Here is a 22,737-nt window from a genome sequence, read left to right on the forward strand (position 1 = left end):
TCACACCTGTTGTGCCTGAGAGATGACCAACCTTGGGGTCAGGGATCAGCCCTGGTATGTTCCTAGACAGTAACGATGGTGGGGGAGGGCTTCCTCCCTGGTCCCGCTGTTAACCTGAGGAAGGCAGAGGTGAGGGTGCGTCCTTCACCTGCTAAAGGGGCCACCACCCACTTGCACATGGACAGGCCGCCTCTTCTCCCTGAACCAGGCTGAGCTGGAGCCGAGGTCTGCGCTGAACCAGTGCCCAAAGGACTGCGGCGGTCGGTCCCTCACCCACAACCGCCCCTTCTCGATGGCAAGGAGCGCCTGCTGCAGCCAGCCCTCGCCCCCTCCCGTGCTTCTTGGCGTTTCTGAGGACCTGCACGTTTTTCCGTCGCCATCCCGTGCGCCTGTGAGGCTGCCTGTTTTCTCCCTTGTTTGTGGGCTCCCACACAGAGCTGTGTCCTGTGACCCGGAGGTGACTTTGTATCTGGGAACATGCTGCTGTTTTCCTTTGGGTGTCTTGTGTTCACGGGGGTGAACATGTTTGGCTCGTGTCTGCGTGTGTGCGCTGTGTTTCTGCAGTCTCTGTGTGCCTGTGTACTCGCGTTTCTGTGTCCGGGGTGGCAGGGCTCTGCAGTCGTGGCTAGGGAAGTGCCCCAGGCAGAGCCTCCTGTGTCCAATGGCGCCGCCCCTCCTTCCTTCTCAGCCCTGCTGAGACCCTGGCTCTGGCTCAGCACTGCCCCCTTCTCAGGGAGACAACTCAGCCCCAGAGAGTGCCCCTCTCTCCTGTCAGGGCCCCCGTCCTGCCATGGGGACCAGGCTTTTTGGAAGTCAGGCTGCACAGAGACCCACGCCTGGGGTCCAGGGTTGGGGGCCTGGCTGGGGTCTGCAGGACCCTCAAGGTCTCCAGTGGGGCCAGCTCTACCCACAGCATTCAAGGAGTGACCATTTTTCTGGAGCATGAGCAGGGGTCCGGGCCTGGTTCCAGAGGTGAGGGCAGAGGGAGAGAGGTGGAAGGCAAAGCAGAAGGCACTGGGGAGACTCTGTTCATGGGACTTGCTTGGCTCCACCCAGGGCCCCAGAGCAGCCTGATGGAGGCTTGTGATGCTGGAAGGGAAAGGATGGGGCCCACCTGCAGCTCATCCGTCATGGGGCTGCTTATGCGAGACACTCTGTCCCAAAACAGGTCTGGGCCCTGCTGGCCACAGGGCCAAGGGAGGTGAGGCCCCTTCAGGGCTGGCCCCTTCTCCATTCCCAGAGAGCCTCGGAGCCCACTCCTGTCATGGCCCACAGGTCCTGGGAGAGAGCGGCCACCCACCCCAGTCAACCCTGAGGGGCAGGGGTATGCGCCTTCCTGCTGTCCTGTCTTTGGGGCCTCTGGTCACTTCCCACCTAGGGCTGGGACCTTCTAACCCCTCCACCTTACAAACCCACCATCATTCTCTCTCCAAGCCCAGCGTGGCAGGCTGAATAATGGTCCCCAAAGATATCCAGGTCCCAGTCCCTGGAAGCTGTGACTGTTTCCTTAGAAAGGGACTTTGCAGGTGTGATTAAATCAAGGATCTTTTTTAAAAAAAACATCATTTTATTTATACATATTAATAAAGCATACAACCCACATAATATTATGGGAGTATTTTCATTATTTCAATAATAATAAACAAAAAACAGGCAAACAAAAACTTTACCACCTCTCAATCTCTCTATGCTTCCTCTACTGTACAGAGCTGCTGTTTCTGACTATTCTTGCTTATTTATTTATTTAAAAGAGGTTTTGGCGGGAAGCGAACGTGGCTCAACTGATAGAGCATCTGCCTACCATGTGGGAGGGTCCAGGGTTCAAGTCCCAGGATCTCCTGACCCATATGGTGAGCTGGCCCACACGCAGAGCTGCCACACACAAGGAGTGCTGTACCACGCAGGGGTGTCCCTCACGTAGGGGAGCCCAGTGCACAAGGAGTGTGCCCTGCAAGGAGAACTGCCCTGAGCGAAAAAAGCGCAGCCGGCCCAGGAGTAGTACTGCACACACAGAACTGACGCAGCAAGATGACGCAATAAAAAAGAGATGCAGTTTCCCAGTGCTGCTGAGGGTGCAAGCGGACACAGAAGAACACACAGTGAATGGACACAGAAAGCAGCCAAGGGAGGGAGGGAAGGACAGAGAAATAAATAAAAATAAATCTTTTTTTTTTTTTTTTAAAGATTTATTTATTTATTTAATTTCCCCCCCTCCCCTGGTTGTCTGTTCTTGGTGTCTATTTGCTGCGTCTTGTTTCTTTGTCCGCTTCTGTTGTCGTCAGCGGCACGGGAAGTGTGGGCGGCGCCATTCCTGGGCAGGCTGCTCTTTCTTTTCACGCTGGGCGGCTTTCCTCACGGGCACACTCCTTGCGCGTGGGGCTCCCCTACCCTGGGGACACCCCTGTGTGGCACGGCACTCCTTGCGCGCATCAGCACTGCGCATGGCCAGCTCCACATGGGTCAAGGAGGCCCGGGGTTTGAACCGCGGACCTCCCATATGGTAGACGGACGCCCTAACCACTGGGCCAAAGTCCGTTTCCCAAAAATAAATCTTAAAATAAAATAAAAGCAGTTTTGGGAAGCAGATGTGGCTCAACTGATAGAGTGTCTGCCTACTATATAGGAGGTCCAGAGTTCAATACCCAGGGCCTCCTGGCCTGTGTGGTAAGCTAGCCCACGCACAGTGCTGATGTGTGCATGGAATGCCGTGCCACACAGGGGATCCCCCTGTGTAGGGGAACCCCACATGCAAGGAGAGCACCCCGTAAGGAGAGCCACCCCTCACAAAAAAAGCGCAGCCCGCCCAGGAATGGTGCTGCACACACGGAGAGCTGACGCAGCATGACACAACAAAAAAGAGACACAGATTCCCGGTGCCACCTGACAGGAATGCAAGCAGACACAAGAACACACAGTGAATGGACACAGAGAGCAAAGAGTGTGGGGGGCGGGGGGGGGGGGAGAGAAATAAAATCTTGAGAAAAAGAAATAAAGAAATAAAAGCAGTTTTATTGAGACTTAGTCACATGCCATACAATTTACCTGGAGTGTATAATCGATGGCTTTTAGTATAATCTCAATGATGTGCGTTCATCACCAAAAAACTTTTTAGAATATAAATCCAGGACTTTGAGATGGAGACATTAACTTCAATTATCTGGTGGGCACTAAATGTAATAATCGCAAGTGTCCATAGAAGAGGGAAGCCAGAGGAAAGACAGTAGTGATGTGATGATCTCAGCAGACAGAGTGATTTGAAGCTGCTCCACTGCTGCCTTGGAAGATGAAAGAAGGGGCCACCAGCTAAAGAATGCAAGGAATGCTGCTCTCGAAGTTGGATATGACAAGGAGCGGATTTTCCCACACAAAGGGAGTGCAGCCCTGCACACACTTTAATTTAGGTCCAGGGAAACTGACCTTGAACTTCTGGCCTCCAGAATTTTGAGAAAATAAATGTGTGTTCCTACCACTAAGTTTGTGGTAATTTGTTATAGAAGCAGTAGGAAACAAATGTACCCAACGACCCAGGAGGAAACATAATGCCCCTGTGTGCCTTAAAAGTTTGGTCCCGGGAAGCAGATGTGGCTCAAGTGATAGGGCCTCTTTGGAAAGTGTGAAATTTGTATTTGGAAAAGCTGTCTGGAAAGAAAAGCTGTGTCCTTTATTGTAATCCAGCAGGACTCTTTGGGGATCAAAATCATAATTCTTAATTATGCAGAGTCTTTCTTTTCTCCAGTTCTCACAGATACAGAAACTGAAATTAACTTTTATTTTTAAAAAGTTATATATTCAGTTTGCAGTAGTCATTCCTTATGTATTTGTATTTATTTATGCTCATCAATTTATGTAACATTAATATTGTATCAAATCTCCTTATGAAAATGAGTATGGCTGTACACAGTATGTTTGATTTTTATCCACAAGAATGAATCTGATTCAGAATGCTTTTCAGCTGACATACAGAGCACTAAATATTTTAAGGCAACTCCATAGGTCTTGAATCGCTTAAGGATTCTTGATTACTATGGGAATTAGGAAAGCATCATAAATGCATTAATCCTTACAGTCAATTCTGTGCCTAGGATTTTGCTGTGGGCATGAGGTGTGACCCCATCTGGCTCCTGCCCCTCTAAGACAGGGGTGTGAGGGCTGCTGCTGATCTAGGGTTGGGAGCTCAGAAATGCCCAGTCGATATACTGTATATATACAGTCGATATACTGTATACAGTCGATATACTGTAACGGCAATGTCACAGAAGTACTAGATCAATGCTAAGGGTCAGTAATGGGGAGGATGGGAGTTTTTCTTTTGAACTAAGGAAAATGTTCAAAAATTTACTGAGGCAATGACTGCACAACCCTGTGATGAAAGTGAGAGCCACTGAGTGTACACTTTGGATGGATTGTGCAAGACATGGTACTAACACAGTGAACCATGTGGTGGAAGATGGACTGTGGTTAACAGGACAAACAGAGCGTTCTCTCATGAGCTATAACAAATGTACAATACTAATACCTGGTGTCAATAACAGGGGTGTTTTGTGTGATTTATGTATCTTTAAAAAAAGATAATATAAAATTTTAAAAAAGATTAAAAAAAATAGGTGGTGTATGGAAAAAATATACCAAGTGTACCCTATGGACCATAGTAGTAGAAATAGTCTGAACATGTTCTCTCATAATCCATAACAAATATTCCACAACAGTGTAAGGTGTTGGTGGAGGGGAGATAGATGGGAATTCTGCTCATTATGCATGATTATTTTTAAGCCCACAACTTCTCTAATAAAAATACTTTTTTTAAAGAAAAGATAAAGCCTACTCAAAGCAGGGTCAGGAAAGGCTCGGGGGCGGTCAGCTGCCAGGAACCGGTGGAGAGTCCAGGGCGCCAGAGCCCTTTGTCTTCTCCCCTCTGTGCCTTCTCTGCGGCCCTAACATCTGGGCTGCATTCGGTGGCTTCCAGCGCTCGCTGGGGACCGGCAGGCCCCCGGAGTGATGCAGGTGTGCACCCGCCCATTGCCCTTTCCCTCCCAGGTGGCCCAGGGGTCCAGGAGCACAGACTCGATTCCTGTTGGCAGTGTGTTTATTAATCAGGCAAAGGGGGGCTAGAGAGAGGGTGGCCTGGGGGTGCAGGCTGGCAGCGCAGCGCCGTGCGGAAGCTCTCCTGGCTCGCTCACCGGTGGCTGCGCGGCGCCCCGGGCAGAGACCAACGGCGGGGGAGAGGAGGAGCCTGAGCCCCCACCCCGTCAGCCGCAGCCCTGGAGCAGCCGTACTCACTGCGTGCTCAGGCTTGGTCAATGCACTGGCCTGTTGGGGAGAAAGTCTGTCAGGACTGGCAGGCCAGTGTGTGTGTGTGTGTGTGTGTGTGTACACCCCTGGACTTGGCCAGTGTGTGTGTGTGTGTGTGTGTGTACACCCCTGGACTTCTGGGGCCTCTGCACTGCCCCGGGGCTGCCCCAGGCTCCAGCCTGGCCTAGCAGCAGCAGATCTGGGGGTTGGGGGGTTGCCTTCGGGGATGGGGCGGGAGAGGGCCCGATGCTGGGGGCCAGAGGCAGGGAGAGGAGGAAGATGTGGGAGACAGGCCTGAGGAAGGGCTGACCTGGGAGGCTGGGCAGCCAGGCCTCCTGCCTGTTGACCCTGCTGAGCCTGGCGGCTCTCTGAGTGGGCTGGCAGGAGCTGCTGCCCGGGCCGGGCCACCCCCCAAGTCACAGGTGAGCCAGCCCCGAGGGGAGAGGGGAGGTGGCCCAGGACAGCAGGACACAGGTTGGGGCTGGGGAGCAGGGCAGTGAGACGGGACCCTTGGACATGGGCCTAAACTTGCAGCTGGGCAGCCTCTGGCTCAGCTGTCAGGGAGCAGCACGTGGGCTGGATGCCCAGGGTCCCCACAGACCCCGGGGGGTGGGGCAGGCCCTTCCTAAACGCGTGGGGCTCCTGGCCCAGCCCCCTCTCAGACCCCCACGAGTGGACCACGAGTGCCACCTCCCTGGCGGGGCGGCAGCCAATGCCCACAATCCTCATGCCCCCTCCTCCCCCTGACCGGCCCTTACTGATTGGAATGGGAAAGAGGATGTGGTCATCAGTGAGGCCCAGCGATTTGGCGAAGCGGACGAAGTTCTCCTTCAGGTCGGGGGTCAGCTCCTTGGTTCTCCCTGCGGCCAGAAGGCCAGCGGGTGGCCCGTCCGTAAGCACTGTTGAGTGCATCAGCCAGCCCTGGGCCCCATCCCCAGGGAGGAGCTGCAGAGAGGTTTCTCCCTCCCCCCCTTGCGGTCACGGGGGGTGGGCTTCTCCTCTCCCCGCGTGGGACCAGGAGCTGGGTCCCTGGAGGGAGGGGGGCGAGGGCGCACCGTAGAGGGTGGTCTTGAAGTACTCCTTTTCGGAAACCTTCTTGAAGAACACCATGGCAAAGCGTCTGTAGTCGGTTGCCACCACCCGCACGGTGTAGCTCCGCAGCGCGGGGAAGCCTGTGCAGCGGGCGGGGCTGAGGGGGCCGCCCCCTTGCCCCCCACCCTGCCAGCGTGGGCCTCCCCCAACACAGCAGCATCTCGTAGAGGGCCAGAGACGTCTGTGCCCTGGCCAGAAGGGCCCAGGGGCCCGATCCCTGTACCCCCACCTGGCGCAGGACTCACTGGGGGTTTTTCTGTTTTGTTTTTTTTTTTGAGGTACCCCCCAGACCTCAAATGTGGGAAGCTGGCACTCAACCACTGAGCCACATCAGCTCCCGAGTTGGTTTTTTCATTTGTTTGCTTGTCGTATCTTGTTTGTTTGTTTGTAGGAGACACCGGGGACCGAACCCGAGACCTCCCATGTGGGAAGCAGATGCTCAACCGCTTGAGCCTCATCCGCTCCCCAGAACTCACTCTTAATGTTGCCCAGGTGGAACTGGCCGGGCCGGGAACCTGGGACGAAAGTTCTGATCCAGTAGTCACAGCGCCCATCCCTGTGGGAGCAAGAGATGGGCGCGTGGGTGAGGGTGGAGAGGATGTCGGCATGGGCCCCCGGGCTGGACAAGGTGGGGACTGGGGCTGTGGCCCAACCTGGGTCCCCTGGCCCTGATCTGGTCCTCCCTCCAGCACCCACGATCCTTCCCTCCCCGAGGCTGCCCTGCACCCAGGGGCCTTCCCTGCGTACCTTCCCACCTGTGTGACTGACCAGCTTCACTGTCACTTGTCTCAGGGACCCTCATCTGCATCCCCGCCACTTTCCACCCCAACTGCAGCCAGAGGGACCCCATCAAGCCCACTCATTGGAGGGACCGTGTCAGAACAGCCACCCGCCCCTCCAGGTGGCGGTGCTTCCGGCTTCCGGAAGGAGCCGCGCTCTCTGACTGGGTGGCCACTGCCCCCTGCTGCCAGCGCCGCGCACCTTCCAGGGCGCCTTCAGGGACCCGCTCTGAGGCCACCTCCCTGAAGCCTCCCATGAAAGCACGGGATGGGGTTCCAGGCCAGATCCAGCACCCCTCCTCCCGCTGCAGGATGGCGTGCGACTTCCGTCTTATTTTCTAAGGCCTGTTGTGTCCATTCCCCTCTAGTACCTTGCGCGTGCCTGCACTAAAGTGACCAAAAAATGTTAGCCAAATGAATGAATGAACAAGTGTCCCTCAGCTTTGGTCATGCCTTGGCTGTGACAGCTGTCTGCCTCTCAGACCCCGGGGACAGCCCTTCCAGCTCCCCCAGGGGGAGCCGGCTCCCACCTGAGCAGGGTGGAGGTGGCATTGTAGCTGCCGTCTTCTTTCAGCTCGTAGGTGGTGGTGTACATCTTAAACCGGCCTTGCTCTTCTTTCTTTATTGCATTTCCCGCCAGGCCCAGGACGTACCACTTCCCCTGGAACTGCAGGAGGGCCGGCGATGGGCAGAGCCCGGGCATGGTCCCAGGAGCCACCCTTCCTGTCCTGTCCCTGCCAGCACCTCTGGGCAGCCCGGCTGGAGCCAGGAGACCCTCTAAGTGAGCAGCAGAGCCCAAGCTGGGCATTCAAGCCTGAGCTGGACCTGCACTGATGAAGCTGAATAATGGGGGAGCTGGAGTCCCCCAGGCCAGGGAGGGAGCTCTGGGCTGGGACAAGGAGGCACCCCTAAGTCTGGCAGGGATGAGGTGACCCGAGACAAGTGGCCTGTTGGCCTTCCTGAGCCTCAGTTTCCTCTGTGCTGAGGGGCTGAAGATATCTCAAATGGCCTCATGGGAGTTGCGGGGGAGGGTGTGTAGCCCTGGGAAGTCTGCTCCGGCGGGGGTGGGGGCTCCACCAGGGGCCGCGAGGGCACGGCTGGACTCCCGAGAAGGCTTGTCCCTGCCCTACCACAAGGACTCTGTCTCCTCTCCCCTCTGCGCCTGCTCCTCCCAGGCCCTCCTTGCAGCTGCCCCTCCAGGCCCCTCACCTGGTCGTCCTGGAAGTTTGGCTGCAGAGGGACCCTGAGCAGAGATGGGGCCGGGATCAGGCCTGGGGTGGAGGCGTGGGCTTGGGCGTGCAGGGCCCCCAGCAGGGTGAGGCCCAGCCACAGGCCTGGGGACATGATTGCAGGGCTGAGGAAGCCGGAGCTCGAGGCAGATGCTGGGCCTGGCGGGTGGTGGAGGAGGCAAGTGAGGGGTTCGCCTGCGGGACTCTATTTATGGGCCCACCTGTCTGCCAACCCAGCTCTGGGTGGGGTGTGATTCAGCCTTTGCCAAATCCAGGAAGTGAGGCAATTGCCAGCAACTCCTGCTGAAACACTTGGCAAGATTTCTGCCCCTTTCTCCCGCTGGTCAATATTGTGCAAGATGGAGGGGCAGGGTTGGGGGAAGGGTGGTGGGAGGGGAGTCTCCAGATCCCTCACCTCCCTCTGCAGGCTCTCTGCACCCTTCCCCTTCGCTCCGAGTTTGGCTCTATGTGGGGATCAGCGGAGATCTAGCTGGACTAGCCATCACTTCTGACCTCCAGGGGTTCCTGCTTGGACCCCAGCCCAGGTGGGGCGTGTGTGGTGAGCGCTTCTGCCCGCACCTGCTGAAAGCAGAGAATACCTCACCCAGCTGACCATGTGCTGCTTCCTGGTTCTCACAAGGGACAGAGGAGCATGTGGCAGCTGACAGTGAACCCTCCCGGCAGGGAAGGTCAGGGCGTCCTTTCTGAGCCCACTGAGCCGAGATCCTGGCTCTCCTGGGAGCCCTTCACCAGGCCCCAGTACAGGGTGAGATGCCAGAGAGACCTCGGGTGCTCGCTGACTTCGGGAGAGCTCCTTGCCTTGTGTCAGCCCTCCCCTCCTCCTTGCCCAGTTTGCAGCACCCTGGGCAGCTGACCCCAGGACTCTCGTGGGGCCAGTGGGCAGAGACCCCGAGCCGGAACACTAGCTACAGATGTGGCTGCTTGGCAAGCAGAGCAGTGAGGCTGCAGTTCCCACTGGACCACCTTTGAGGCCAGGCGTGGGGAGGATGAGGGGTGCACACCTGTCTCGGTGAGGGCAGACACAGCTTTTGCCTGGTGGGTGCGTGTGGGAAGGTGGGCACACCACCCTGCTGCTCTGGACACCAGTTGCTTTCACTCACAGGGAGAGCAAGGGCTTGGTCTCGTCCTGGAGAGGTCATTGAAACCATCCCCCTGTCTCTGGTCCGGGTAGATTGGCAATAAGCCTGGACTTTGATGCTCAGTGGCCCAGGCCTGGGCTCCCAGAATTGTCCATGAAATGGCTGATCCCAGCCCTGTCTCGGAGGGGAGCAGTTTCCTCACTGGGGACCTGGTCAGTGTTCTCAGGAGGCAGTTGACAGGTCACAGCCATCAGGGAGGGTCTCCCAGACATGGCTCACCTACTAGAGCCGAGGCTGTCCTGGATGCCTGGTGGCCTCTCGCTGACCTAATAGTTGGCTTGCCTCAATGCGACCAATAGGGACCTCCTCAGCTCTACCCAACTGCTGAATGGGAAGCAGCTTCCCCCCGCCAGGGCTCTGGGGCAGTGGGGCGGAGGGAAGGGGCTTTAGAGGGAGTCTAAGCTGGCAGGTAGAGCACAGCCTCAGCCTCCCCGAGGCCGGGAATGGCCCCCACTGGACCTCCACCCACCTCCCAGGCCCTGCTTGCCTGCCGTGGGGGTGACGAAAGGGCAGGAAGTGAAGATGGGCAAAGCTGGGGAAGAATGATGTTGCCACTAAAACCCGCCTGCCCACCTCCAGTGGGGCCAGCAGCTGCCCTGGCCCCAAGGTCTCAGAAGCTCCACCCCCGCTCACAGATACTCCTGTCTTTGACCTTAAAAGGTGTATTTGAGTCTGCCGTGGCTGTTGGATGTGGGGGAGGCCGACAGATGGAGCCCCAAAGAACCTTAAGTAGGGGCGAGGCAGTGTCGTAGATGAGCAAGGAGCTGATGGACAGAATATTCCAGACTCTGAAAGTCAGGGGCAGAGTTAGAGCTCCCTGTGTAGGGTTCAGGGCACAAAGTGGGGCAGGAGCAGGAGCAGGGCATGGGGAGCTGGGTCTGGAGCATGAGAAAACCAGAGCTGGCTGCAGGAGGCGAGAGCTCAGCGCAGGGTCTCCAGCCTGAATCCTGGCTCATCCCCAGCCCCTCCCGCCCCACCCTGACACCCCTGAATTAAGAGAGCTGTCTGTGGATTTAAAGAAGCCATGTGCAGCCAAGAACCCAGGACTTTGGTGTTTCCACACAGGATTGCCTCAGTTTCTCTGAACCCATGCAGGGCCCATTCTCTCTGCACTGGCTCCAGGACACTCAGACCCACTAGCCTTGTCTCTGCCTCCGTTTCTGCGTTGGTCTTTGCCTTTGCTGATACCTGGTGACCACCATCTCATCACCCCTTCCTCACCTGCCACCTCCTGGGAGGTTGGGCTGGTCCAGGAATCGAGGGAGAGGTACGAGTGAAGAAGACGAGACCCTTCTGGGGATTTGAATCTCAGATGTGCAGTATCCCAGCCAGACATTGTGGGGGTCCAGGGACAGTCACGGCCATGGCTGGGGCAGAGGCTAGACTAGGGTGGGCAGGGGATCAGCTGGGAGCCCTTGCAGCATTCTGCCTTAGGGAGGGAGGAGTCCAGCAGGCATGGTAGGAGATAAAGGTGAAAAGTTGGGCTGACCCTTTTCAGAGTCTGGAAGGGCTGTGGAGGAGGGTGGACGGCTGAACCCACAAGGCACATGCGCGTGCACACCTCTCACAGGCTGGGAGATTCAGCGCCAGGAGGGCTGGGGGAGGGCCATGGCAGACTGCACGTTCAGACTCCTGGCTAGCTCCAAGGATGCCGGGGTGGACAGGACACTGGAGGTCCCCACTCTTTACCCACCTCCTCCCCCTGACCCTGGGCCCCTGGCCAAGGAAGGGACTGGAGGGTTCCCTCTGCCCAGGCTCAGAGTTCCTGGAATTGTCTGTACCACACAGTATCTCGGGACGCCTCCCGAGACAGGCATCGGGGAGCCAAGAGCAGGCACTGGCCCAGGCCCTCTTGGCCCCCTGTTGGTTTCCACCGTGGTGCCTGCAGGAGGCGGCCGGGGCTGACCCTGCAGGGTCCTGGGATTCGGCCAGCTGGGTGGCCGGGAGCTTGGCCACTGCACCCAGCCTCCCCTGCTCTGTAGGGAACTGCAGGAGCTAAGCCTCAACAAGCCAGGAAGCAGCTTTGGGCTAAGCCCCACCTGGGAGAAGCCAGGGCTGGGCCTTTCCAGTCCTGCTTGGGGTTGGCAGTCCACAGCACTTAAAAACCTCTGTAGCAAGAAGCAAGGAGAAGGAGGCGCCTGCCTGCCCCCCTCCACATCACAGCTGACGGTCTTCTCTCCCCCACCTGAACTGCTCAAGACCACCCCACTGTCCCTAGTGGGCAGCTCCCCAGAGGCCACAATGGCCTGCCTGCCTGCCCACGTGGGAGACACTTCCTGGAGGTGCCTGCATAGCAGGAAAATCCAGTCTGAGCCCCTACTGGCTTCCAGAAGTTCCTGAGCCATGGCCAGCCCAGTCACGGGTGGTTGGGGCTAAAGTACCTGTATCAGTCAGGGGTCTCCAGAGAAACAGAACAAACAGATTTATTTTAAGGAACTGGCTCACAAGACTGGGGTGTGCTGGCAAGGCTGAAAACTGCAAGGCAGGCCGGCAGGCTGGAAGGCCAGCGAGGAGGTGATGCAGCCGTCTAGAGGCAGAATTCCTTCTTGTCTGTGAAACCTCGGTTGCCTTGCTCTAAAGGCCTTCGCTGACTGGCTGAGGCCCGCCCATATTACTGAGGGTGATCTCCTTGACTAAAAGCCAACTGGCTGGAGATGCTAATCACACCCACAAGATACTTTCACAGCGACATCCAGGCCAGCGTCTGACCAAACAAGTGGACACCGGAACTCAACCAGGTTGACACACGAAATGAGCCACAATGGTGTCCCTCTCTCACCTGTCTGGAGGCTAGACAAGAGATCACCAGAGAGGTGGGGTCGAGACAGGCATCCGGGAGGCAAGAGCCAGCCCTGGGAAGAGCCTACAGGCAAGATGCCCCTGGGAGGCCCAGTTGTGGCAGCAAGAGACGCGTGACATCCACAGATGGGCCCTCCTTGATCACTGTAAGGCCGGGCTGGGCTCCTCCCCACCCTTGGCCTGGGAGGGAAGGACTTCCAGGAATGAGGTGCTTGTGCTTCCAAGGCCTTTGGTCTCCTGTTCCCAGAAGCAGCTTTCTAACCCACGCACCCCCTCTCTTGTGCCATGATCCACCCAGGGTGTCTCCAGGGTCTCCTGGTTCCTGCCTCTCCCACCTACAGGGACCCTGCCTATGGCGGAACTCTGAAGCAGCCCCTCCCAACACCCCTCCTCCCCCCACTGCACCCACTGGCTTCCTCCAGCTGGGGAGGCCCTTGGGGTCCCACCGGGCAGGGTGAAGCAGGCCCTGCCACATGGGGCCTGGGTCGAGGGCCGCCTGCCGGTCCTTGTCCTCGGATGCCTGGCCCACGCATGCCCCTGAGATTGTCACTCCAGCTTTCACAAGAACTGGAATTCCTTGGAGGTGACAGGCCCAAGATGACCACAGGGGGGCAGGAGGATTGGGAGCCACTGCTCCCAGTCAGCCGTGAGGGTAGGTGGGCACTGGGCCCCTGTAGGGTTGGACAAAAGCCACTTCTGTCATAGGCTTCTGCCTGGCATGGCCCTGGCACTGGACAAGACCTCTGCCCCTCCCAACTGCATCCCTCCTGCTGTGGCCTCAGGACCCCAGGAGGCTCTGAGGAAGGGCCTCTTCACCTCAGCCTCTCCTCGGCCACCCCCATGCTCCCTGCTCCCCAGGCCCTTGGCCAGGTCTCTTTTGGATGCCACTGAAGTCAGCCTTGGGTGAGAAGACGGGTCTGGCTCTTCCAAAAGGACGGTTCACCTTTGTGCTCTAAGGACCCAGGACAGGCTGGAAGATTGCCTAGCAGGGGGTACGGGAAGGGTTAAATGAGAATAAGCATCCCAGAGGAGCTCTCTTGGCTCCAGAAACATGGTGCTCAGGTTCCTGCCTGAATCTGAATCCCAGCCATGGTCCGGGGAACTGGGGAGCTGCCCCCCTGGCCTGGCCTGAGGGCCAGGCCTGCAGCCCTGCGGCCCCCCTCACCATTCAGCCCAGTGGTTGAGGAGGGTCTGGGTCCTGGCTCTTCCTGGGCACCAAGGGTTTATTCCAGAGTGATGGCTGGTAGGTCGAGGGCACAGCCCTGGTTGAGCCTCCACCCGTGGGCTGTGACAGGCATTGAGGACAGGTCAGGCTTCAAAGGCTGAGTGGTGTCCACCTTCACGGAGAGGAAGGCCCAGCAGGGTTGGTAAAGAGTGGGGCGCAGGGGGAGGGAGGTGGTGCGGGAAGCAAAGGAAAAGAAGAAGTGGAATGCAAAGTGGATCTGGGGCAAGAAGGGCAAGAGGCGATGATCCCAGCAGTAAGACCTTGGCCTCTGCATGGCCTCTGTCTCTCTGCAGTCCAATTCTCAGAGGCCCAGGTCAGGGGTCTGGGAGGATAGCCATACCCCCACTGCCCCTTTCCCTGACTCTCAGAATCATTCCTCGGGTGGAAACCCCTCTGAAGAGGTGGATGAGCAGGTAGGCCTAACCCTAACCCTGGGCAGGACACAGGACACAGGGTCTGGGTGCCTCCCTCTGGGCCCGAGAGTACCCCAGAAGCCTCTGAGGACTTGGATGGGCAATATCTCCCCCCCCCCCAGAGTCTGTGCAGCCCCAAGTTTCCCTCCCTGGGAGCTCAGTCTGGTTCTGCCAGGACAGGAGTGGCTCGTGGCTCCTTGGTTTCTACCCACACTCCTGACACCCGTGTCCTGGGTCACCTCTTCCCTCATGCCAGGTCCCCCAGTCCTGGGCTGCTCACAAGGCACGTGAGTTCATCTCAGGAGGGGCCTTTGGCAGTGGGTGGCCTAGCTGGTATAGGGAGCTGCAGCTGGGCTGCATAGAACCCTGGCTTCCCTGACCAAAGAGCTTCAGGGCTCAGCTCTGTCCCAGGCTGGGGGCCTGGGTACCCTGGCAGGGGCTGTGGCTGTAGGATGGGAGATGCCCCTAGTCCTTCTGCCACTGTTTCCTCCTCTTTCTGCTCCCTGCTCTTCCCTTCCCACATGGCTAAAGGTTTGTATAGGGTCCAAATGCTCACGTCCCCCAGGGCTCCCCCAGAGGGTGCTGGGAGATTAAGCACAGTAGGAAAGAGGAGGCCACTGAGAAGGCCTTGTCTGGTACCCAGGGGTCTCAAGGCTTCCTCTTTTCCTGGGCCAGAACCCCTCCTCTTCTATCTCTTCATTATCCCTACTAGAAAGCAAGTCCTTGAGAGCAGGGGGAGGGAGGGAGGTACTTCCTGCCAAGTGATCGACATTTCAGAGCACCAGCAGGCAGACTTCTGACCTTGGAGCTTGTGGACTAGGGTCAGATCTTGCCAAGACATTTCTAAACGTAAGGGCCTGGACGGGCTCCTGCTGGACAGTGGAGAGGAGAAGGCTGCAGGGGAGGGGCTGCCACCGTCTGAGGGCAGACGGTTGTGTGCTTCTTGAGATGAGTGGACCTTGGGAAGAAGCCTGGGGAGAAAGCAGTCTGGGAAGTCTGAAGGGCCCTCCCTGAGCTGGACAACTAGATTTTGCGTAAAACACATGCAATGCCCTTCTGGGCTCATAATAAACAATTGTGTGTTGATATTGCTTCTTTTTTTTCCCGAGGTACCAGGGGCGGGGACTGCATCGGGGACCTTGTATGTGGGAAGCTGACACTTAACCGCTGAGCCACATCAGGTCCCCATATTACTTCCTAAATTTGGCAAGGGTTGAGTCACCCCCTGCTGGGTGAGGCACAGAAATATGGGTCTCCAAAGCCGCCGCTTCACTGCCCACATTCATTTTCCCATTTAATCCTGATACATCTCAATGCAGTGTCTCAATGCAGACACTTTGAGAGTAGGGCGCTTTGGCTCCTTCCAAGCCCTGACCCAGGCCCCGATTCCCCGCCCCAGGAGAAAAGCTAGAAGGGCAAGGGTTGCTTCAGCGGCCCCCCTCGGTCATCTGCTTCCTCGAAGCCGGGGCGGCAGGACGGTGGGTCGCTTACTTAGCACCGATACCGGGGTGGGTGGGAACATGGAGGGAGCAGGTGGAAGGCGGAACCGGAAGAGTCTACCGCGGGACCTAAACGCTGCCGGGAGACTCACGCCCCGCCGCCGCCCGCCGGACACCCAGAGACTGGTCGGTGCCCGCCCCGCCCACACTCTGTCCCTACGCCGCTCGGCCCGCGAGCCTCCGGCCCCTCCTGCCCCTCCAGGCCCGCCCGCTCCCTGCTCCGGATCGGGGTCAGTCCCGGGCTGCCCGCGGAGAAGCCTAGACAGTGGAGGCCCGAGCCCACCAGAGGGGCGAGGGTAGCCTGGGACGTCTACTCTACCCTTTTCTGTCCGCTGGGAACTTACGGGTGTGCGAACGGAACCCTCCGCTCGGACAAAATCGGAGACACGTGGTTTCCAAGGCCCCCTACAGTTCCGGGAAAATTTTATGGTTGGAGCCACAGAAGGAAGGGTGCAGTGGTGCGGGAGGGCAGAAATAAGCCAGAGTCACTTTCGCTCACCCACTTGTGAGCAGAATCGGGCCTTTTCCGCGGCCTTCATTGGCCGGAATCTGTGGCCTTTCCCTGGCGCCGTGAAGGGCACAATTTCTTCCGAAGGGGTGCAAGAGGTAGAAACTACTAGCTACACATTGCAGACGAAGACGCTGGAGCTCAAAAGCAACATAGCAAGCCAAGTGACAGAGCTGGGGCTAGCGCCCCCACCCGATGGTCCCTGCATTCAGCCCGGGGTCACCAAAGACTCCCGTTACATAGACATATAGACAGGCACAGAAGCCGTAGGCATCTAGCGACTTCCAGGCATCCCTGCGGCCGTGAAAGATGCTCCGAACCCGGGCGCGGGCACACGCACGCCAGGTCCCAGGCCGGTTCCTCCTTCCGCTGTCCCTCCCCGCCTCCGCCCCCGGCGTCCGTAGCTCCGGGCAACCCGCGGGCGCTGAAGACCCGCCTCCTTTAAGCTGAGCCTGCATTTTACGAGGTGCGTTTCACGCGCCCGCCCGCGGGGCACGCCGCTCCGGCAGCGCGAACATGGCTCTGGTGACCCGGGCGGTGAGGACGCTGTGGCCCGGGGGACGCTCTCTGGCCTGGAGGCTGGGCGGCCGCCCCGGGCCCGCGGTCCCGGCGCAGAGCCGGGCTGGCCTCGCGGGGACAGCGGGCGGCCCCGGCCCCGCCACCGCCCGCCGGGGGAGCCCGGGGTTGCTGGGCGCAGCGGCGCTGACCCTGGGGGGCGCCCTGGGGCTGTACCACGCGTTGCGGCGGCACCTGCGCTCCCAGGACCTCCACGCCGAGAGCGCGACTGCGCAGGTAAGGGCTGGCGGGCCGCGCCGGGCGGGACCGGACCGCGGTTGGGAGCGCTGGGATCCGACAGCGCGGAACCCCGGGACCCCTGGGGACCCATGGAATCGGCTCCCGCTCCCTCCGCCTGATCGTGACCTTGGGCGAGAGACTTGGTTTGAAGCCCGCAGCTTTCTTTTCTGTAAAATGGGGGCGCACACGGATTCCTGCTTACCAGAATTGTCCTTCTCTTAAAATCGTTTATCTAACGTGTTTTAGGAAGACTTTTTTGATTGAAAGATTAGGAGAAGGGAAAGCAGCTTCCACAGTTTATCACTTTAAACATTGTGTGTGTGTGTGTGTGTGTGTGTGTGTGTCCCCATTGCCTCAGGTCCTAAAATTGTGTAATTACTAGTCTTTTCATGGTACTGAGGATGCTTAGAATCCAAGTCCTAAGTCAGGGAGGTGTCCCGCCAGCTGTGGCCTTGCTGCCCCTGGGACATCACTGCCCCTCTGCTCTGCCCCCACTGCCTGCCCACCAGCATTCTTTTTCTGGACCCAGGAAAAGAGGGGTGGGTGGAGGAGGAGAGGACGGCGCTGTATCTCTCTGCCCACCTAGGAGGTTTGGGCCTCAGTTTCCCATCTGCACCTTGAGGGAGGTGGCCCACAGCTGTGGCTTTCAAACAGGAATGTGTCTGAATAGCAAGCTCACCTGGGGCTTTCTTGCCAAAAATGCAGACTCGTTCCTCGACCCAGAGACACCTCTGCCCCCTTGAAGATCTGAGGTAGATCCCACTCTGGAAAATGACAGCCCAGCTCCGCACCTCCCGCCCGGGGGTAGCTGGGATTAGGGGATAGGGTTGGGGGGAGGCAGGAGGCCAAGTGAAGCAGCTGTTCTGCCTCTGGCAGGGGCCCCTGCACGGGCTGTCTGGTGTCCTCTTGGGCCTGGAGGGAGAGAGGTGGTATCCACTGTTGTACAGACAAGCAGACACTCCTTCAGCACAGAGCCCCAGCGCTTGCTTGGCCTGCCCTGGGGAGGGTGCTGGATGGAGGCGGAGGCTGGAAGCTGGACTGTGCGCTGCTTGGGCTGCGCTCCCCACCTCCCAGGAGGCCACCTACCCCGTTCCTTTCCATGTGCTCAGAGTCATCTGAGAAGCCTCCCCTGGGAAACATGTTTGCTGGTGGGGACAGAGCCTGGGCCTGGGGACACCGGGCCCTCAGAAGCCCCTCCCTCTGCTCCCTACCCAGCTCTACCTACCCGGCAGCCTGCAGCTGACCCTGTACCAGTACAAGACATGTCCCTTCTGCAGCAAGGTCCGCGCCTTCCTGGATTTCCACGCCCTGCCCTACCGGGTGGTGGAGGTAAACCCTGTGCGCAAGACCGAGCTCAAGTTCTCCTCCTACCGGAAGGTGCCCATCCTGCTGGTACAGGAAGGAGACTGTTTGGTGAGCTCGGGGACCACCCCTCTCCTGTCCCAGGACCATCCTGGAGCCCAGGAAAGCCACAGGCTTGCCTCAGCTTCCCTGAGTCTGGCCCTGCTCTGCAGCCCCAGAAGGAAATTGGGTTCTCTAGACCTCAACAGAGTTATGAGGGGAAATTAGCTAGTGTACTGTAGGTGCTCAATAAATGCCATCTCCCTTCCTTCCCCACCAATGCCAACACCAGCCGGGTCTAAGGGAGGGAGAGCACCGCAGAGCTTGAGAACATGGTTCTGAAGTCAGGACAGTCTGGGTTCCAGGCCTGGCTCTTTAATAACAGGGAAGCAAAACCTCTGGGTTACAGGGACAGCAGCCACAGCCTGCCTGGCATGGCGCTCAGCACCTAGTAGGTGGTTTCTTGGAGCCTGCCCTACCTCTCAGTGCCTGGGAGGCCTGGCTGGGGAGCGGGCCGGGGCCCCAGGTCCGCTCACGCCCTCTTCATTCCACACCTGGGTCTCCTTTACCCAGGACAGCTGCATCACTTTCAGGGCTGGACCCCTGGGGGTGGCTAAACAACAGCCAGCGCCATCCGGTCAGTGGCCTCGGGGTCCCTGGGCGTCGGTACTGTTCACGAGCTCCCCGTGGGCCTGCGGCGGCCAGTCCCTGCATCTAAACCCGCCTCTTCTCTTCCAGCAACAGCTGAACGACTCCTCCGTCATCATCAGCGCCCTGCAGACCCACCTGGTGTCAGGGTAAGGAGCCCCTCAGAGGTGCAGGCTGTGTTTCATCCCCTCTCCTGTCTCCAGGGGGCCGCACCTGAGTTGCCTGCATAGGAGCGGGGTGGGATCGCTGCTTAGACTTCCCTGGGCGTCCTACTCTGAAACGTTCCCTTAACCCCAAACCTCTCCCTTTGTCAGGGAAGTGCTTCTGGTGTCTAGCCCAAATTCCTCTTGCTGCAGGGCCTTCTGTGTCACCCCTAGAAGGGGCAGAAAGCCTCTGTGCGTCAGTCCTGGCTCCACCTCGGGGCCAGTAGGCCAGGTGTGGGGGGGGGAGTGCGGGCTCAGTCTGCTCAAGGAAGGTGTGGGGTGAGGCTCTGGATGTCTCCCGAAGGCAGCCCCTGGAAGAGATCGCCACCTACTACCCACCCATGAAGGCCCAGAACGAGCAGGGCAAGGAGGTGACTGAATTCTGCAACAAGTACTGGCTCATGCTGGACGAGAAGGAGGCCCAGTGGCTCTACGGTGGGAAGGAGGCAAGGACGTGAGTGGGGCTGGGGTCAGTGGGGGGAGGAGGTGAGGGCGGGGTCTTCCCCAGAGTGGAGCCCGGCCCCGTGGGTCACTGCGAGGGGGGGAGCGTGGGCGGCCACGAGAGCTGGGCCAGCGGCACCCTGAAGCCCGGGACTTCCTGTCCAGGCCTCGCGCTGGCTGGTCTGGATTTCGTGCCTTGGAAGCCCGCCTTGCTTACCGCCCAGCAGAGGGCTTGGGAGGGTGGGCCGGCAGGGCAGGGCCGGCGGCTCACCCTCCCCGCCGCGCCCCTCCGTCCTGTACCCGCAGAGAGGAGATGAAGTGGCGGCAGTGGGCGGACGACTGGCTGGTGCACCTCATCTCCCCTAACGTGTACCGCACGCCCACAGAGGCCCTGGCCTCCTTTGACTACATCGTGCACGAGGGCAAATTTGGGGCCTTGGAGGGCGCCATGGCCAAGTACGTGGGCGCAGCGGCCATGTATCTCATCAGCAAGCGGCTCAAGAGCAGGTGATGGTGCGCACGTGTGTGTGCATGTGAGTGCACGTGCGTCTGGGGGCCCACTGCTCCTGCCCCAGGTTCAAGGGCTGCGGATCCTCAGTCCTAAAGACGCTCCCAACAAACCCCTCAGGGGGTCGATGGGAGACTGAGGCCCAGAGAGGGCAAGGAGCTCAGGGCAGATCACACAGCAGAGCCAGGACTCGAACCCAGAACTCCTGATCGCCTCCCCAACCCCAGGGGAAGGAGGGTTTACTCAGTCGTGCCTTCCTGAGCCACAGTCTCCCCCTCACTGAGCCCTCTCGGGCTCTGCTGGTGCGATACCCCCATCTGGGTGCAACAGTGGGAACCTGGCCCCAGGTCTTTCTGCTCTCCCCAAAGCCTTTTCCCTGCTCCCCGGCCCAGGCACCACCTCCGGGACGATGTGCGCGTGGACCTCTACGAGGCTGCCGACAAGTGGGTGGCAGCTGTGGGCCAAGACCGGCCCTTCATGGGGGGCCAGAAGCCTAACCTTGCTGATCTGGTGAGTGAGGGGGTGGCGGGAAGAGCCCTGGCTGAGGGCTGGGAAAGCGGAGACAGTAATGATCTCTCGCAGCCCCTGCCCCCCAGAGGAACCTGGCGTCATCTGTCGTCAGAGGTAGAAACCCCCTTAAGAGTGGCTTCAGGGGAAACAAACTGCAGGGCACCGTCTTGGTTCCCGTAACTGAGACGTTCAGGGGTAGGAGGTGGCTTCAGGCCTGGCTGGATTCTGGGGACCAAGTGGCATTACCAGGGCGCGGGCTCCGTCACCAGCTCTCAGCCTGAGGCAAGTCTGGCCCCGGGGGTCCAGGTGTCCACCCAGCAGAAGTCCTGGGACAGCATCCTCCTGGCCTGGCTTGGATGTCTGTCCTCGAAGCAGTCCTGCAGCCGTGGGTGGAATACGCCTGAGTCTTGCAGCTAGGAGATGGGGTTCCCTCTCCCCAAACCCCAGACCCCAAGCGTGGCGGAGGGTATTCTCCCAAAGAAAAGGCAGGGGGCAGGTTGCTGCCCAGAAAGGGTGTCGGGGTGCAGGGGAGGTGAAATGACAGCACCCCACAGCCTGAGTCACCGTTGGCCCTTCAGTGGGCCTGGGGCAGGCTGGAGACCCCCTCTGTGGCCTCCGTGCCCCCCGACACTGTGCCCGCCCCACCACCTTGTCCCCCGCGCAGGCGGTGTATGGCGTGCTGCGCGTGATGGAGGGCCTGGAGGCCTTTGACGACCTGATGCGCCACTCACGCATCCAGCCCTGGTACCTGCGGGTGGAGGAGGCCATCGCCGGCGCCCCCCTGGTGCACTGAGCATCCCACCAGGAGGTGGGCAGTGGAAGACGCCCGCTGCGGGTGCCAGGGCCGCTGGGCCCACCCCTGGCAGTGTGACTGCTTGAGTGGGGTGGGGGTGGGGGGATCATTCTCCTAATGGTGTGCCCCTCCCCCTTAGGTTGATATCTGAGGCCACCCCACCCCAGCCCTCTTCTAACACTGAACACCTGCTAGGGCCCTGGGATGCTGGAGGACAAGGCTCAAGCTCAGTTTCCGTTCACAGCCCTGAGGGTCACCGAGGGGCTACCTCTCCCCTTGCCCAGCCCCAGGGGAGCTGACGCCCCCTGCCCTGCCCTGGGCCGCCCTGCCCCGCAGCCCTTCTGGAGCGCTCAGGGCTGCTCTGTGGCTGTGCCCCATGGGTGGGAATCAGGCCGGGCTCCAGCCCTGGACGAGAGAAGTGGCAGGCTCTGCTTTGGGGAGCACCCCATCCCGACTCCCCCGCTCCTGCTCTTCCCAAGCCCCCTGCAGACCTTCCTGTCTAGGTCATAATAAAGACACGGTTTGTTGCCTTCCTCGTGGTGGGGTTTGTAACGGGGGCTGCGTGCCGCGTGCCGGGGTGTGGCTCTGGGTCAAGGAGAGCGTCAGAAGGCTGCACCCAGCCCTGGGAGCTGTGGCCAGTCCAGGCTTGGGGTGAAGGCTTAGCAGGCCTGTGTCACACAGTCCCTGGGTCAACACTGTGGGGCACCCAGCAGGGACGCTCAGCATGGCCCTGGGTTTGGGTCCAGTTCTTCCGCCTACTGACTGGGACTCTGGGCAGTGACCGCCCCTCTCTAAGCCTTGGCTTCTTCATCTGTCAACTGGGCATATTGATAGTATCCACCGTGTGGGAAAGCTGTGAGGGACAAATGACCAGCAGCGGGTCAAGCCTTGCCAAGGAGTAGAACAATGCCCAGCCCAGAGCTGGCTCCTGGGCCAGAGATCAGGGTCGTTCAAGTCGCTGCTTTACAGACGAGGAGACCGAGGTTCAGAGAGCACAGCACCTTGCACAGGGTCCTTCTGGCAGCAGGCGGCTGCTCTGGGCTTTAGTCCCAGGCCTGGGCCTCGTCCTTACGTGGGGTGGATGCTGGGACAGGGGTCTGGGAAGGAGCCCCCTTCCAGGCAGAGCACCCTGAGTCGGGGTCCCTGTTTGCCTGTTCTCAGCAGATGGGAAGGAGGTGCCTTGCCGAGGAGGCCCTCCAGGGGCTGGGCTGCCCCCCGGGCCCTCCCTACTGGGAGGGTGACCAGGCAACACCATCACACCATCTCTTGGAAAATTTTTATGTTGTTTTAATTATTTTATTTTTAATTAAAAATTTTTTTTAAATATTTATTTTTTAAAGATTTATTTATTTATTTCTCCCCTGCCCTGTCATTGTCTCTTTTTTGTGTCCATCTGCTGTGTGGTCTGTGTCTGCTTGTCTTCTCTTTAGGCAGAACCAGGAACTGAGCCTGGGACCTTCCAGAATGGGAGAAAGGCGCTCAATTTCTTGTGCTACCTCAGCTCC

The 22,737-nt window shown here is 59.1% G+C and overlaps 2 protein-coding genes across 4 annotated transcripts; one reads left to right on the top strand and one right to left on the bottom strand.

The window, feature by feature from the left end:
- Positions 1-5,065: 5,065 nt before the first annotated feature.
- LCN2 (lipocalin 2) lies at positions 5,066-15,882 on the bottom strand. Of its 2 annotated transcripts, none has more exons than XM_071216974.1 (7): positions 15,830-15,882; positions 8,370-8,548; positions 7,691-7,827; positions 6,858-6,937; positions 6,345-6,461; positions 6,048-6,149; positions 5,066-5,307 (listed from the first exon to the last, which is right to left on the bottom strand). In XM_071216974.1, the coding sequence occupies exons 2-7, from the start codon at positions 8,502-8,504 to the stop codon at positions 5,285-5,287; spliced, it is 594 nt and encodes a 197-aa protein (XP_071073075.1). In that variant the 5' UTR covers positions 8,505-8,548; positions 15,830-15,882; the 3' UTR covers positions 5,066-5,284. The 2 variants fall into 2 exon arrangements, with proteins under 2 accessions (XP_071073075.1, XP_058158340.1); XM_058302357.2 differs by lacking the exon at positions 15,830-15,882 and adding an exon at positions 8,805-8,910.
- Positions 15,883-16,494: 612 nt separating this feature from the next.
- PTGES2 (prostaglandin E synthase 2) lies at positions 16,495-21,765 on the top strand. Of its 2 annotated transcripts, XM_004453033.3 has the most exons (8): positions 16,495-16,785; positions 18,004-18,201; positions 18,868-18,926; positions 19,285-19,434; positions 19,728-19,928; positions 20,322-20,439; positions 21,104-21,247; positions 21,372-21,765. In XM_004453033.3, exons 1-7 carry the CDS (start codon positions 16,510-16,512, stop codon positions 21,230-21,232), a joined length of 1,131 nt encoding a protein of 376 aa, XP_004453090.2. In that variant the 5' UTR covers positions 16,495-16,509; the 3' UTR covers positions 21,233-21,247; positions 21,372-21,765. The 2 variants fall into 2 exon arrangements, with proteins under 2 accessions (XP_004453090.2, XP_004453089.2); XM_004453032.3 differs by having other exon boundaries at positions 21,104-21,765.
- The last annotated feature ends 972 nt before the right edge of the window (positions 21,766-22,737 follow it).

The sequence above is a fragment of the Dasypus novemcinctus genome, chromosome 8, assembly GCF_030445035.2.
Source record: "Dasypus novemcinctus isolate mDasNov1 chromosome 8, mDasNov1.1.hap2, whole genome shotgun sequence".
NCBI classification, from domain to species: domain Eukaryota; kingdom Metazoa; phylum Chordata; class Mammalia; order Cingulata; family Dasypodidae; genus Dasypus; species Dasypus novemcinctus.